General features: G+C 44.0%; 1 protein-coding gene across 1 annotated transcript; it reads right to left on the minus strand.

Moving 5' to 3' along the window:
* Nucleotides 1-2,783: 2,783 nt before the first annotated feature.
* Nucleotides 2,784-9,790, minus strand: LOC124249668 (zinc finger protein 211-like). Its single transcript, XM_046680866.1, has 2 exons — nt 7,103-9,790; nt 2,784-5,920 (listed from the first exon to the last, which is right to left on the minus strand). The coding sequence occupies exons 1-2, from the start codon at nt 7,314-7,316 to the stop codon at nt 4,629-4,631; spliced, it is 1,506 nt and encodes a 501-aa protein (XP_046536822.1). The 5' UTR covers nt 7,317-9,790; the 3' UTR covers nt 2,784-4,628.
* Nucleotides 9,791-17,161: the final 7,371 nt, after the last annotated feature.

Here is a 17,161-nt window from a genome sequence, read left to right on the forward strand (position 1 = left end):
CCCCCCCCCCCCCCCCCCCCCCCCCCCCCCCCAGACCTGCATTTCAGTCGTGGTCCTCTAGCTGGGCTCCATATCCTGTGCTTCCCTTTGACTGAAGGCACGAGGGCCCTGGCAAAACACATGACAAGTCATGCCCGTCTCTTGTTTGTCCTCTGAAATGGCTCCCAACTTTAAAGGCAAATGGAAAATCCTTGCAGCGGATTAGGGAGCCTTCCCTGACGCTGCCCCAGGGATAGCTGACGGTTGCTCACTTGCACTGACCGTGCGGCTTTCCCTGAAGCACTGAAAGTATATTTTGGCTTCAGAACACGTCACAGTGGCGTTTCCTCCACTTGGAACATCTTCCCCCAAATCCCCACAAATCTCATGCCCTCGACCTTCATCAAATCAGGACTCTCGTGTCCTCTTACCAATGAGGCTTGTTCTTCCCAGCCTATGTAATGCTGCAGCCCATCCCAACCCCTGCAGTGCTGGGTACTCTGAGCCAGCCTTTTCCCTTTCGTCTTATATATCTTTTAATTTTTTCTTTCTTCTCCCCGTAAGGCCCCCAGCTATATTTTAGTTGTGGGTCCTTCTGGTTGTACTATGTGGGATGCCATCTCAGTGTGGCCTGATGAGTGGTGCCAGGTCTGTGCCCAGGATTCGAACCAACGAACCCCTGGGCCGCCAAAGCAGAGCGCGGGAACCTAACCACTCCGCCATGGGGCCCGACAGCTCCCTTTCATCTTTTCATTGAGTGCCTCCCTCGACTTCTGAGATAGAGAGGGCTCTTTGTCTTTTCATACATCTCACCACTTAGAATGTGTGGTACATAGCAGGGATGTTAATAGGTGTATTCAAAAGCAACAAATGTTCTACTGAAGACTCTTGGTTCATTTTCCCCCCTTGTGGCCAATTTCATGGTGGCTTTCTCTTATGCTTCCTTCCAAGCTTCCACTGTGAAAATACAAGTTTTGAAGATGGAACCCTCAGGGCTGACACAAATTCCAGACCCATGTGTGTGTCCAGATTAGTTCTTCCACTTCCGGATCTCACTACCTGAGGATGTTCCAACTGACACCAAGTGTTTTTTCAGTGATCATTGACATGTTTTCCCCTAGGTAATTCTGCCTAATCCTTATGGCTAACTTACAGTAATTAGTTTCTCCCAGGTCAACAGTAACTCCCTGGGCAGAACACATCATTGCCCTTACAGGGGAAATCACAAGACGATCTCATAGCTCCCCAAGTCTTTGTCTCAGGAGTAAGATGTCCCTTTCCATATGTGCGCTGTGACCACAACAGCCATTGTTTTGGCAGTAAGTCACATTTGGTAAGTAGAACTTCCTCTTAGATTCTTAGAGAAATAATATAAGCAGGAGGGATATTTCCCGAAGGTTCCTCAGAAGTCAAGGGCTGTCTGAATAGTGGTTCTCTGCCTTCTCTGCTACAGTCCAGTGTGGAATCCCGAGCACACAGGCTGAAGTTAAGTCTACACAACCCTGCTTGTAGGAGGGATGAGAGACTGCATGGCTCTCTTCACTGAGTGTAAACTTGGGTCCAGTGGCAACTGTTGGTAAAAATGAGGTGCTTTTGCTCTCATGGCGGCATGGTGTGTTTGTGTGTCTATAGTTTTCTGTGATCAGTGGAAGACTGTCTATCAATCTCCTTTTCTACTCATTCTTGGCAGATGTACTTTGTTGCCTCAGTAATTTTTCTGGCATATTTCTGGGATGAAGATAGACTATAAACAGAAGTCTAAGTCTTATCTGAAGTCTCTAAAAGAGAGCCAAAGGGGTTAGAACTGTAATAAACAGGACCCCCAGATTTTTCACTAAGCTGTACTTTGTTAAAAATTCAACTTTCCCAAGCTTTACTGCCAATTACAACTTCACTAATTTAAACAAATGAAATATTGTGACAGGAGTGTTCTAATTTTGATTAGTCCTAATTTGAATTTTCTGGGAGACCTTTCAGGTGCCTCAATTAAAAGCGGTAGTGGAAGTAGAAAACTTTCCATGTCCATACTTAGGTATTGTAAATGTAGAATTCTACTCTAAAGAAATCTGCTTTAGAGTATCCCAATCTGAGAACACTTACTGAATTCATTGTGTATTAACAATCGAATGAGTAGATGAATTTTACAAATTAAAGTGTGAGCCTGCATTATGCATGAGCCTACATTATGCATTCGGTGTTGCAATTTTTTAAGATTTTATTTTTCACTTCTTCTTCTTCTCCCCAAAGTCCCCCCAGTATATAGTTGTATATTTTAGTTGTGGGTCCTTCTAGTTGTGGCATGTGGGACACTGCCTCAGCATGGCCTGATGAGCGGTGCCAGGTCTGTGCCCAAGATCCGAACTGGTGAAACCCTGGGCTGCCAAAGCAGAGCACATGAACCCAACCACTCAGTCACGAGGCCAGCCCCTTAAAGTCTCATTCATAGTTTTGTATCGGAGAATTCATATTTAGGAGTATTTTTCTCATGAGATGCTTTTTCTTCCCCTTATTTTCCAGCAAGGAAAAATAGCAGGAGCTTCCTCTTCTCCATATTTTTAAGTGTTTTCCATTAGTGTCTTATTTTTCACATACTCTGATGCATGTTATATGTAATCCATATACTCCCTAAATTTTAAGTTCCTCTTTCTCCATACATGAAATTCCTAAACATACTATAAATTTAACCACTTTTCTAAATAAAATAATCCACTGATATGGGGGAGGGGAGATGAAACAAGAATAGCCATACAATGACGGAACATGGAAGAAAGGTTCATAGGCCTTCAGCACACATTCCTTTCCACTTGTGCAGACATATGAAACTTTATTATAGCCCCAAACTGGAAACAAGCCATTGTCTGTTAACAGAGAAATGGGTAAACAAAACATGTTACATCCATACAGGAAAATAGTACCCAGCAATAACAAATTATTCACATAAGCGACATTTATGAATTTCAAAATAATTATGCAGGAGGGAAATCAAAACTTAAGAAAGCATTTTATGATTCCAATCATATAAAATTCTGTAAAATACAAATTTTCCGTGAAAGAACGTAAATCAACAGTTGCCACGAAGGCAGAGGGAGAGATTAAAAAAGGGCCCAGGTAACTCTGAGAGGTGCAGATATGTCCATTATCATGATTTGGATGGCCTCATGAGTGTACACTTACATCAAACTAATCACACTGTACAGTGTAAATATGTGCAGCTTATAGCACATCAGTTACACCTCAATAAAGCTTTATAAAAAACCATTCAAATTTAAGTCTAGATCTCCTACTTTTTCTCATAACCAGAGGTTTAGAAACTCTGCATTGACTCAACCTTTCTCTTCGTGCCTCGAGAAGGGGAGCCCTGCATCAGTGGCTGAAGATACTGGCAAAGATCATTTCTATCTGGGTCAGCAGGAAGAGCTGCTAGGTCACAAAAACCACATCCCTGGGCTATAGGATCTCCCTTCTGTCTACTCTCATTTTCTTGTCTATGCAATATCCTTGAGATGACCGGTTGAGAGGCTAGAATAAACAAAGCTTTGTTGCTCTGACAATGGCCTCATCTACAGGAAGGACACAGGTATAGAGTGTACTACACAGTCATCCCACGTAGCCACAGTCACGGGAACATCTTGTATCCGGATGCACCTTTAGAAGAGTTGCATCCTCTCTCTGCAGTCTCCTCCAGTGCATATTAATCAATCACATCCAGTGTTTCTGGACAAACTGGTTTCAGCCTGGCCCCTGTAGTCTTACAACCAGCGACATCAGAAAAACCAAACTTTAGACATGAAGGCACACAATTCCTTTGCAGTACCTGGGGGACAGCTTCCCCAATAGTGCTCGACATTATGTGACATCCCTGGGAACAAAGAACCAAATTCTACTTCTCATGGCAACACTAGAGGTTGTCATAACAAAAATACCCTTCTCCAGGTGACCTCTGGGCCCACAAAAATCCTGGCATCCATGACATAAATTAGGACCACAAAGCCCTGTAGTCTTTCCTAGGTGGCCTTTTGCAGCAATGCAAGTTGGACCAGAACTGGACTCTTTTTAACCCATAAGCCGCCAGCATTACCCAGACTGATATTGGCCAAAACTGGGTCAGGATCATGACCTAATTAGTCAAGAGAGGAGAGAATGAGGCCCCATAGAACACTTATAATGTTCTCCAGGGAATGGGAAAGAAAACAGAGACATTTGCCTTCCCTGAGCACATTGGGGTGAGTGATGCACACTGTGTGGAACTCCAAGTGGTAGAGGGGAGATGGTTTCTACCACAGAAACTGGCAGGGAACCGGCAGGGAAGAATATGCAATAAGGCTCCTAAAAGCTTCCCACAAACCTAGAACTACAGGGAATCTCCCCACTGTGGATGCTCAGATGTATGAGGTTCGACTTCAGGCAGACAACTCCTCACAAAGACTCTCTAGTTCTGTTACACTGAACAAAGAAATACCACGTTCCCTGCAGGTCAAAGGCCTTTCTCCCATGTAGACTTGCTGTGGCAAAAGGAGGTTTAGATCTTTAGATGAAGGCTTCCCCAAGTTTGCTGCACAGAAGGAAGTGTCGCTGGGTTGTGAAGTTTCACACTGAAATACAACAGGCCATTGGCTAAAGATTTTCCCACAGCTGTTGCATTCATGAGGTTATCTGGTGTGAAGTTTTCTGTGTTGAATGATGTGGGAGCTTTGGCTAAAGGATTTCCCACATTCCCCACACTCATAAGGCCTTTCTCCCGTGTGAACTCTCCAGTGCTGAATGAGGTTGGACTTTTGGCTAAAGGATTTTTCACACTCATCACACTTATACGGTCTGGCTCCAGTGTGAATTCTCCGGTGTTGATTTAGAGTGGACCTGTGGCTAAAGGATTTCCCACAGTCACCACATTCATAAGGCCTCTCTCCAGTGTGAATTCGCAGGTGCTGAACAAGTTTGCATTTGTAGCTGAAGGCTTTTCCACATTCGCTGCATTTATAAGGCCTTGCTCCACTGTGAATTTTCTGGTGTTGAATGAGGTTGGAGCTTTGGCTAAATGAATTCCCACACTCGCCACACTTATAAGGCCTGGCTCCAGTGTGCACTCTCTGGTGTTTAATGAGAGTAGAGCTGTAGCTAAAGGATTTCCTACATTCACCACATTCATAAGGCTTCACTCTAGTGTGAATCTGCAGGTGCTGAACAAGTCTGAACTTGTAGCTGAAGGCTTTTCCGCATTCACTGCATTTATAAGGCCTTGCTCCAGTGTGAATTCTGTAGTGTTGAATGAGGCTGTAGCTTTGGCTAAAGGATTTCCCACATTCGCTGCACTGGTGAGACTTTGCTCCTGTAACTCTCTGGCAATCACTGAGGATGGAGCTTTGGTTAAAGGGGTTGTCACAGTTGTAACTTTCTCTAGTGTGAATTTGCTGATGCTGAAAAAGTTTATATTCGTAGCTGACTGATTTCCCATCTTCACTATACTTGTAATGACCTTTTTCACTATGAAAGGCCTCCCCACACTTGAGACTGCCATGTGGCTTTGCCTCTTTGAGAGTGGCCTGATGCTGGAGAAGACTCAACATAGCTAGGAAGTCCTTCCCAACTTCCCCACAAGTACAGGGCTTCCCTGACACGTGGATTTTACAGCTCGTCATAAATGAGGCCTTGTCCATCTCCCGTCTGAATGGCTTCTCTTCAGTTTGCTTTTGGTGCTGGTGGACGTTTGGACTGAACCAGAATTGTTTTCCACATGCCTCACAGGTGTATGATTTCTGCCCAAGATGTGATCCTTGGTACTCAGCCAGGTACAAAATCTCTCCCCCAACCAGGACACATTTCTCACAGGGGTGAGTCTTCTGAATGGGTGGACCTAAATTTGGAGTCTTGCCCAGTGACATCTGTTCCACAGAAACACTCTGCATAGAAGGGGCCTCCTCATCCTCCATTCCATACCAACAACCTGAAAGCACAGAAATGCTGGTGAAGTGCATGCTGTCTGTGGTGGGAGGGGGCAGCTCCACCACAAATGTGTCAGAACACCAATGAACGAGCCCAGGGGAATGTTTTCTACGTAAGGATGGTGGGATCAGGTTCATGATGAAGGGGCTAGTCTGCAGTACTAGAACTCTAAAAAGTCACAAGAATGAGGGAGGCCTCAAAAGATGAAGGATGTAAGGATGGGGTGCAGCACAGGAAAAAGCAAGTCCAATTCACTCCTCTGCTAATGGCCTTCAACAGGGCCTTGGCTGCTGGTGACACACGAGTGCTGTGTGGAATTTTGTGGCCAGTGTCAGGAAAATCTTGGTGGAACTGACTAGACGGTGTTCAAACACTAAGTATACGTGTGACCTGACACTGGAGAACACTGCAGAGGGAAAAGTAGAGAAAAGCTGATGTATAGAGGAAAAAAGGAAGGGGCAGCCAGGGACCAGAAGTCAGTCAAGAAGGAGCAAGGAAAGGTAGAAGTAAGGTGTGGTCACTGGCATTGGTGTCAACACACTGATGGACACAGAACATGTTCCTGGTTTGATGTGAACACAGCCCAGATGTCAGGCCCTCCCACAGCTGCCAGTCACCAGGGTCAGGCCTCCTCTGAGCTTATCCTGTGAAGCACTCAGGACTCTTCTTCCTAAATCCCAGTTAGACAACCCAGAGGACCTGGATGATGTAAGTCCCAAGGCAATGACACAACAGGTGAGGGACTAGTACTGGCTCAGAGCAATTGTGCACGTGACAAACAACAGGAAACAAAACTAAATAAAAAACAGCCCACAGTCCCCAAAGATAGTGAACAGCTCACTAATGGCAACCGCTGGCCCAGAGAGGAGGAAGGGTCTGTTGGAAAGAGGGAGAAAATCCTGGGGAGAGGTACTAGGGAGAGGGCAAGTCAGGTGATCCATCAGGCTCCCTGAAAGACTCCTGACCCTGAATGCTTCCCTGCAAAGCTTCAAGGCAGCCTTTTGGGGGCTGCAGGTTTGAGAAGGCAGCAGTTGCTCAGCCAGCCCTGCTGACCCCAGCAACTAGCCAGGGAACTGGGAAAGGAGGCGGCACCATAGTCCAAATGTGAGAAAAGCACAGCCCCTGGAGAAAAGCAAAACAACAGAGTCTAGCTCAGTGCACTGGAGGAGAGGGAGGGCCTTACCCAGTGAGGTCACAAGGGCAAAGTTCTCCAGCATCACATCGTGGTAGAGGCATCTCTGAGTCTCATCAAGGAGACCCCACTCCTCCCAGGAGAAGTATACAACCACGTCTTCAAAGGTCACACTGCCCTGCCATGAATGGGAGATATGAAACCACAAACAGCCCCTCTCCAAAGACCTACAATCCACCCCCCACGCATCTAACCCCATGTTCATCCTCCTCCCAAGCTCCCCAACTCAGAGGTGGTAGTGGGCCCTGGTGCCACTGATGTTACTCTCTCTTCATTGTCCCATTCATCACTGGGGCTAGCCCTCAGTAATAACAGGCAGGTGGCAGAGAGATACAATTTAGGTTCAGGGCCTGGCCTCCAGGGCCTGACGAGCCCCAAGCCAGGCAATCCTCCTAAGTACAATCAAATGTGGTCTCACCCTTCACTCTGGAGTCCCTAATATCAAGGCCCTGGGGCCCTCAGCTCCTGCTCCCTTTCCATGTGCACACCTTTCTTGCGTCCGTGCACCCCCAACCACACCCCCACATTACTCATTGTATGGTACCAAGAGTACCTGGCAAAGTCAGACAGACAGACAGTTTGACCCCAGACCTCTGTTGGATTCCACTTCCTGGGACAGCCTCAAATCCACTGTGAAGGCTGGCCTGCCTGTCTTGGATCTTACATACTCCTGGTCCTCCTCCCACTTTGTGCTGTACTTGAGGTCCCCTCACCAGTCACAGCTCTTTTCTTTTCACCTACCCTTATTCAAAGCCCAACCCTAGTTGCCCTACTCCTCAGCTGTAATCAATGGTTAGAGCAACCATAACAAAGTACCATACTGGGCAGCTTCAACAAAAATTTATTTTCTGACAGTTCCAGAAACTAAAGTACCATGATCAAAGCATGGACAGGATTACTTTCTTTTGCATATTCTGTGTCTGTGTCCAAATTTCTTGTTCTTATAAAGACAACTGGATTAGACCCCATATGATAACCTCATTTTAACTTAATTACCTCTTTAAAGACCCCATCTCCAAATACAATTCTATTCCGAGGTCCTGGAAATTAGAACTTCAACACATAAATTTTAGGGGAACACAATTCAGCCTGTAATACCAGGCTTACTCACAGATGGCCATATTTGCACCTAAGCTCATCTACTAGCCTCACTGCAACACCCCAGGCTCCATGAAAAGTCACCATAAAATTGTGCTGAGTCAAGAATGGTGAATGAGCAGCAGCCCCAGCCTCAGGGTCACCTTGCCTCGGCTACTCCTAGGCTTCTACATTCATCTCATGTCCATTCTTCCCTTGGAAGCTTCAGCCACGTGCCAGATTATCCTTTTCTCCTCTCCCCATGTTATGGCCACTTTTTTCCCTCACTTGTGTTTGAGAGGCCACTTCCTCCACCCAGGTGCCCAAGAAAGAGATCCAGACTTGGTACCCATCCTCTTCTTCCTGCCTGTTAACATAACGATTATGGCCTGAATTTCTCTTCCTAAATGTGACCCAAAGCTCCACTATGACCACATAGTAGCCACCACCTGAATATGTCTAACGCTGTACATCTCCTCAAATAGCGAGACCTTTATATGCTTCTATCCATTTGAAGCCTCCATTCAGTTTTCCGAAACATGCCAGACTCTTAACTGGGTCCAAAACAAAACCCCTGACATCCTCAATAAAAATTACTCCCACTGCTGACTTCTTCAGCCAGTTAATGGAACTCCCATGCCTCCAGCTGCTAAGACAAAAACCTTGAGGGCGGGGAGGGGGTCATCCCTGACTCCTCCCCTTCTCTTCCTCACTCTCTACATTAAAAATCTGACTGATGCAACCTAAAATAATGAATCTACGATCCACCAACTTCTCCCACCTCCATGGCCACAGTTTACATCCACCTCACCTAGTCTATTGTGGTAGCCTCCTCCCTACCCTCCCAGTTTGTTTCCTCTGCAGCTGAATAGAACAGGTTAAGGGATAAGTAAGACCACCTCCATCTTATCATCCAAACTTCCCTTTGCTTCTACCACCTTCAAAAAAAAAAGCCCCAACTTCCTATGGAGACACTGCAGGTCTGCCTCCCTGCTCTCTGTTCCCATCAGAAAGAAAAAAGACCTACAAGATGGGAAAGGAGACTTACACTTCCTTGAATACTTCCAATTCAGCCTCACCTTCACCATTTTGCACATACTGGTACCAGTATCCATGACAACCTCGTTTTACTGACTACCAGAGTTGGGACCACCTCTATATAAGCCCCAGGCTGCGTTGAACGTTCTTCCAGGGTCCTAGACATAAAGACTGAGAGAATGGCAGGTGAAGAATCCCAAAACATCACAAGCTCGGACGCTATACTGACATGTCAGGACCAGTGAAGATGTCGGGCATCCTCACCCTATTTTGTGCAGGTTCCAAAGTGCTTCGACAGTCATGGGAGCCAGCGGGCAGAGGTCAGTAGAGGCAGGCAGCCACGGTGGGGCTCAGTGGGCTCTGGTCCCCACTGTACCTCTGCCCAACCCACCCTCGGAGGCAAGAGGCCTCGGGCTATCTAAACTTTGGCATTCAGTCCTCAGTGTTGGCTCTTACCAACTGTGTGACCCCTACAAGGACTTAATCTCACTACCATCATACCCTCTCTAGTCTGTTCTCTCCGAGCAGCTCCTGGAGAACGTTTTAAACCCTAACACGCACCGTGTCTCTCTCTGTTCACAACCCTCCCAGCTCCCGGTCCAAGAGACACCCCTCCTCACACTGCTCCCTGCGGACACAACGCCGACCCGGGGTCCCGCCGCACCCTCCGCCCGGCCCCCTCGCCCGCAGCCCGGCCCCCGCCCGCAGCCACAGGCCCCACGAGCGCCTCCCCGGCCCGGCCCCGGGGCCTGGGCTGCAGGCCCGGGAGCAGCGCCCGCCCGAGGGCTGGAGCTCGGGCTGCGCTGCGGGCGGGGCGGCCCGGAGCCGAGCGCTCACCTGAGCCGGCTCCCTCCGCGCGGCCGCCGCCATCGGCCTCGGGGGCGGAGCGGGTGGAGAAGACCCGGGCGCCGCCCTGCCGAGACCTGAAGGCAGAGTCGCTGCAGCCCGGCGCTTCACACCCGCCTGTGCGCGGCAGAGACGACGACTCCTGTCGCACCTTCTCGCTCCTGTCACCTCGGTGCAGATACAAAGCCCCGGAGCCTCCGAGTGCGAAACACCTGAGAGGAGCCAAAACGACCGCCACGAGGGGGACGCCGGAAGTCCCGCCCCGCTGTGATGGCACACACGGAAGCGCCCCTCTCCTGAGCCTTCATTGGCTCCACGCTGACGTCGCTCGGCGCAGGATCCTCTGGGCAATGTAGTCCTCACACGTCCAAAGGCCTCGAAAAAGAGCGCCACATTGGAACCTCATGGAACGAAGGCGGAGCAGCACCGCAGGGGGCGCTGGGAAATGGTGTCCTGGCTCCGAGGGCGGAGGAAGGGCGTCGTTCCTTCTTAAAGGGGCCGTGTCCAGATTCCTGCGGACTTGCCTGCAACTGATCACTTAAGTATTTAGAGACATTATTTCAGACTCCATAAAGTTTAGCATGCTCCAGAGGCTAAAAATATTATTTCAGACGCCCCCAAAGGTTACACATTCAAGTGGACATAACGTTCCGTAGAGTCACTCACACACTGTCCACTGCAGCTGAAAGCTAATAAACCTTAGCCGTAGTGCTCTTCTTGTGCACATCATTCACTCCCGGAGCCTGAAGAGTTTGTGAGTTTCAGTATAGTGATCAGGGACAAGATAAAAAAGACCTCTGCAGAAAATTGGGAAGAATGCAACCTCACCTGCTATGCTTTCATTCTCTGAAGGGTCACAGCCCAGTGTTTTTTCCAACATCTGAAAGCACTTGCTTCTTGTTTTGTCCAGTTTCACAGTCATTTACAGGAGTATGAGTCAGACCCTGTTACAGATTCACAACCAGAACCTACACTTGAAGAAAATGAAAGCAATTCTAAAGGTTTCAAAAACTAATTCTTAATGCACAACTTTCTTTACACTTTGGCAAATTTTTGGATTCTTTACTACTTTCTGCCTAAGTTTTGGGTTCTTAACAGATATGGGTTAAAAACATTAAGCTCCAAACCAAATTCTCCCAAATTTTATATCAGCTGACTTACATTCATATAGACATTATATAGTCACGTAGACTGACACCAATTGTGTTCATTAGCCTACATGGCTTTTGAAGCTGAGCCTTTTTCTATTTTTATTATTTGTGTTGATGTAGAATTCACTAAAAGATAGCGTAAGGAGATACTGACACAAGGACTGAGAATAGAGAACAGAAAGACTGGAGCACTGTGAATGTGTGCTCATTCCTGTACCGAGGTAATTCTGACTTACTGAGTGGGTTTGATCTAAAGCAATGAATAAAACTACTCTCTATATATGTATACTTTATCTAAATATTTAGTGAGTTAAAGTAGATGAAGATATAGAATCTTTAAGGATGTTCTGAGGAATTTACTCCTGAATTGAGTTGCCAAAGATCATACCCACTCTCCATGAAAATTATTTTGTGATGGTGATTTGCTAATCTGAATGTATACAAATCATTTGGTATGAAAGATGCTATGAGTTGCTCGGCAAAACCATGTAAGTTGAGGTACCTGGAAAGGACAAGTCCTACCCATAAATGCATGCCTGCCTGCATGCTGCATGTGCACACAAACCACTGCATGATTATAAGCACAAAGAACATTTCCAAAATATGTGCATTCTTGAAAATATACAATAGGTATGCCAAGGATAACTTTTGGGATCTTGAATTAGAAAACATTTTATTTTATTTATTTATTTTTAAGATTGGCACCTGAGCTAACAACTGTTGCCAATCTTCTTCTTCTTCTTTTTTTTTTTTTCTGCTTTTATCTTCCCAAACCCCCCGTGCATAGTTGTATATCTTAGTTGCAGGTCCTTCTAGTTGTGGGATGTGGGACGCCGCCTCAACATGGCCTGATGAGTGGTGCCATGTCTGCGCCCAGGATCTGAACCCTGGGCTGCTGCAGCGGAGCGCGGGAACTTAACCACTCGGCCACAGAGCCGGCCCCTAGAAAACATTTTAAAGCTTATACTTTTCTTGTGGAAAAAATTAACTGGTTCAGTATTTCCAGGTAATGAAGCCCTATTCAAAGGACCATCTAGGGAAGCCACTGAGCGCTGACGTAAAGCCTGTAAAGAGTTAACACATTAGATACATGCTAGATGGGATGCTGCCTAAATTTACTCAGTTGAATTTTGTTTTTTAACAACATTTATATTAATTGAAGTCTACATGAATCTTCCCATCTTCCCAAGTCAGAATATCCCCAGTTCATCTCCTGTTCACTGAGACATTCTTTACCCACCTATATTTACAAGATAAACATTTTGAGTGTTAGCTTAAAATTCAAATCAGCATTGAATTTCTACTGTCAAACCCCCCAAACCTGAAAAAGCTGTACATTACATTTTCATGAAATTCTGTGAAATAACATTACACAATTTTGGAGCATCATCTTTGAATAATTATTCACACAATGGTTTCTTTGTATCCTACAACTACAGTCATGCACCACATATAAGATGGTGGTCCCCAAAAGATTAGTCCCATATAGACTAAGTGTGTACTAGGCTATACCACCTAGGTTTGTGTAAGTACACTCACGATGTGCACACAATGACGAAATCACCTAACGACACATTTCTCAGAATGTATCCCCGTCATTAAGCAACTCATGACTATACTGTGAGGGCAGGGTTATTAGAATTGTTAATACTGAATGCAAAATTCCTGGCAGATTAACTGGCATAGTTTGAGATGACAAATTTATTAGACACATGATAGAATGTCCTGGAGGGAACGTAGAGCCCAGAGGCTACATTTGGGAAAAGATGTTTTCCTTGCCCAGCAGGCAAAGCAGAACTGAGAGACACAGCTGTCATTAATGAGCACAAAGGAATGAAATGCTGAGAAACATGAAGACACAAGTCAAGAAAGGTGTTCATCAGCCAGTGGCTTGGGTTCACAATCAGGGCTATCAGAAAGGACAAAACAGAAGTGAGTAAGTAAAAGGAGCCAAACATGCTCACCAGGATCAGGATGGTGCATGTGGCTCCGGAAGAAAGTCTATTGCTGAGAATGTATTGGACTCACTGCTTGTATCTGCAAAGAACAAAGACAGTGGAGCCGTTAGCCAGACCATGAGGCTCAAACACATTGTATCTGTATCACAGATGCTGACTATATTTTCTAAGTCTTTTAATCTGTCTGGAATATCCCAGGAAAATATGCATATATTTTCTCCCACACTTATGTTTCTGCTCCTCAACAAAACTGTCACTCTCATAGTAATATTGATATATACTAAAGAGTTTCAGGATCCAGCAGAGGAAATAGTGAAGCCAATGTATTCTGGGAATCAAATTTGAGTTTCATCCAGAGAGGTAGCGGGACAAAGCTTAATGGTCTGGAAACAGCTCAGGAGGCAAGTCAAGCTGAGGGCAAGCCTCATGCCCATTCTGTGTAAACAGAAGACAAGTTTACATCCAGGATCATTCATTCAAAAACTTGCCATTGGTAGATGATTTCTTTAGGGAAAGAACCAACTTGTTAGCAAAGACCAACTGACCCACCTCTGTGGGTCTCAACACATGCCCCATTTTGAATTACAAAGTTAAGTCATAAACTTATAAACAGAAGAGTGGAGAAAGTTCCAAGAATCTCAACCCTAGTCTGAGTAAGGAAGATAATATTCAAACTTAAGTTAGTAGAAACTACTTCATCAATTTAGAGTGTATGTTAGAGGCTGATTTTATTTGAATCAGAGGACTCCAACGACAAAGAAAGATTATTAGGTCATTATCATTAGACCAGAAAATTTCTTCACTCACATAAATGGTTTCAATTTAATAATAATTTTAAGAGCAAGTCTTTCATAATTACAAAGCTATTTTGTGTAGATTGTTTTGTAATAACAAAGATAAGAATCAACCTAAAATCTATCAATGGGAGATAGAATAAGCATTAGATAGTTGTGGACACAAGCAATAAATTTTCTCTACTGTTTAACTTTCAGGTCATAATCATGCATTATAAAAAAGTATCAGAATATCATATGTAGATAGCTCTTTTTTCCTAAAAATAGGAAGAAAATTAATTTATTTGTGTGTTTATATATGTGTACGTGCTTATATTAAATACTTAAGTTTTTAAAACCTTATAAAAATGGTATCTATTAAGAGAGAGGGAAAAACGTGGAAGAGACAGGATTAAAGACAGATTCCTTTAAGTGTACATTTTGCTGTTTTTGTTTTGTTTTGTTTTTAAAGATTGGCACCGGGGCTAACATCTGTTGCCAATCTTTTTCTTTTCCTTCTTCTTCTTCTCCCCAAAGCCCCCCAGTACATAGTTGTATATTCTAGTTGTAGGTCCTTCTAGTTGTGCCGTGTGGGATGCCGCCTCAGCATGGCCTGATAAGTGGTGCCATGTCTACGCCCAGGATGCAAACTGATGAAACCCTGGGCCGCTAATGTGGAGCGTGCGAACTTAAATACATGGCCACGGGGCCGGCCCATGAAACATTTTAAAATACAATTCACAAAAATGAAATAAAAACTCTTGGGGCAATTATCTCAGAGAAATGAAAGCTTATTTTCATATATGAATGTTCATAGCATCTTTATTCATTATAGTGAAATACTAGGAACAACCCAAATGTCCTTCAATGGATGAATAATTGAACAAATTCTGGTATATCCATACCATGGAGTGCTACTCAGCAGTAAAAAGGAAGGAACTACTGATACATGCAATACTCTGAACAGACCTTAAGCCCATTATGTTTAGTAAAGAAATACCAAAAAGCTACATACTGTAGTATGCCATTCCATTTATACACCTTCTTCAAAAATCACAATACTACAGAGATAGAGAATGGATTAGTGGTTTCCAGAGGACGGGGACAAGAGTGGGGTGTGGGGCTGGTGTGAATACACTTTAAACACAGCATGAGAGAACTCTTTGTGGTGAAAGACCAGTTCTGTATCTTAACTGCAGTGGTGATAATGTGAATCTATATATGGCAAGAATTTGGGAGAATTACACCCACACACATTAAAAATGGTGAAAAGTGAATAAGGTCTGTAGTCCAATTAACAATGATGTACCAATGTCAATTTCTGGTTTTGATGTTATACTACAGTTACATAAAATGTCACCCACCATTTGGGGAAGCTGAGTGAAAGGAACATGGGACTTTCATACTATTTATGTAACTTCCTGTGAGCCTATAATTATTTCAAAGTAAAAAGCTAAAAATAAAATAAAAATATAATTGCGTATCAAATCTTAGGCCTTAGCCAAACAAAGAGAAATTATTTCTATCTAATTTTAAATTCAATAATTTCACTCTATTTCTACACTAATAAATAACTGAATGATGTAAAACGTTTCACTAACATTATTGAGAAAAATGGTTTAATTTTTAATTATATTTATATATCTAAGTCTATATATCTCTACAGCTGTCTATGCCTTTATCTACTGATACATCTTTGCATATCTGTCTATTTTCCCCAAACATCATTTTAACTTAAAGAAAATAAGGAGTCTTGAGGAATTGGCTGAACCCACGTCTAGGGCAGGAGGAACAGAAAATAAGCCCAGACACCTCACTGTACAAGAAAGCAAGGGAGTTATCAAAGGCCACTGGTATCATGTGAACAGGACATAAGAGCTAATGTGAACAATTCCCAATGGTTAAGTAGGAGATATTTTCTGCATCAAACTAATACTTACAATGGACAAAAATATAAAATTTTTAAAATTCTATGTTTACTATTACTAAAAGAAAAATATCCTCACATTTGGAAAACAGCAAAGGATCAAACCATCACACTGAGAAAGGATAAATAAAAGAATCAAAATATTTTTGTGTATCTTCTTTTACCTGAACTTTTCCTTTAGTAACTTTCTTCTTTGTAAAGAAAGTGTTCCACCTAATAAAAGAAAAGGGGGGGCTAGCCCTGTGGTCGAGTGGTTAAGTTCGTGTGCTCTGCTTCAGCAGCCCAGGGTTTCACCGGTTGGAATCCTGGGCTGGGTGAGGACACGGCATCGCTCATCAGACCGTGCTGAGGCGGCGTCCCACACGCCACAACTGGAAGGACTCACAACTAAAAATACACAACTATGTACTAGGGACCTTTGGGAGAAAAAGGAAAAAAAAAATCTTTAAAATAAATAAATAAATAAAAGAAAAAGAAAAGAAAAGGGAAGGTAGACCTGGACCATCACCTATACTGAGGGTACAGGCAGTAATTGTCAATGGCTGCCAAACCCCTTAGGTGACAGAGGGATTCAGGTATAGTCAATATGACTACACTGATCACAATCTCACAAAAAGAGAAAAATAAGATATCATGTGCTTTATAAAGTGATACAAAAAGTAGACATAGCCACATATGAATAATTCTGAATCTGATCTGATCTCTAAAATAACTACCTTTTTGCGAGGATACAAGGCATAGGAGGGCATGATCAAAGACATCATGAGAAGGCACTACGTCAAATCAGAACATCAGAAAATTCAATGTGGTTCTCTTTCAAACAATCAAAATTAGTATATACGAGGGAGTTCTCCATAGAATATAATAAAAATCAAGATATATAAAATGTGGTAAGAAATGATTTCCTGTTTAAGATTTTTAAAAAAATTTTTCCTTCTCCCCAAAGCACCCCCAGTACATAGTTGTATATTTTAGTTGTAGGTCCTTTTAGTTGTGACACGTGGGACGCTGCCTCAGCACGGCCTGACGAGTGATGCCATGTCCATACCCAGGAGCCAAACCCGTGAAATCTGGGGCTGCTGAAGCAGAGTGCACAAACTTAACCACTTGGCCACAGGGCCAGCCGGATTTCCTGTTTCTTTAAACAGACCTGTCAAATTATTTAATAAACGCAGGAAAATTTGAATACTACATCTGTTTTGGTATTACATAATATGCAGGAACTATTGTTTATATTTACGTATGATCAAGATACTGCAATTAAGTTAAACAAAAAAGTC

The sequence above is a fragment of the Equus quagga genome, chromosome 13 (assembly GCF_021613505.1).
Source record: "Equus quagga isolate Etosha38 chromosome 13, UCLA_HA_Equagga_1.0, whole genome shotgun sequence".
Taxonomy (NCBI): domain Eukaryota; kingdom Metazoa; phylum Chordata; class Mammalia; order Perissodactyla; family Equidae; genus Equus; species Equus quagga.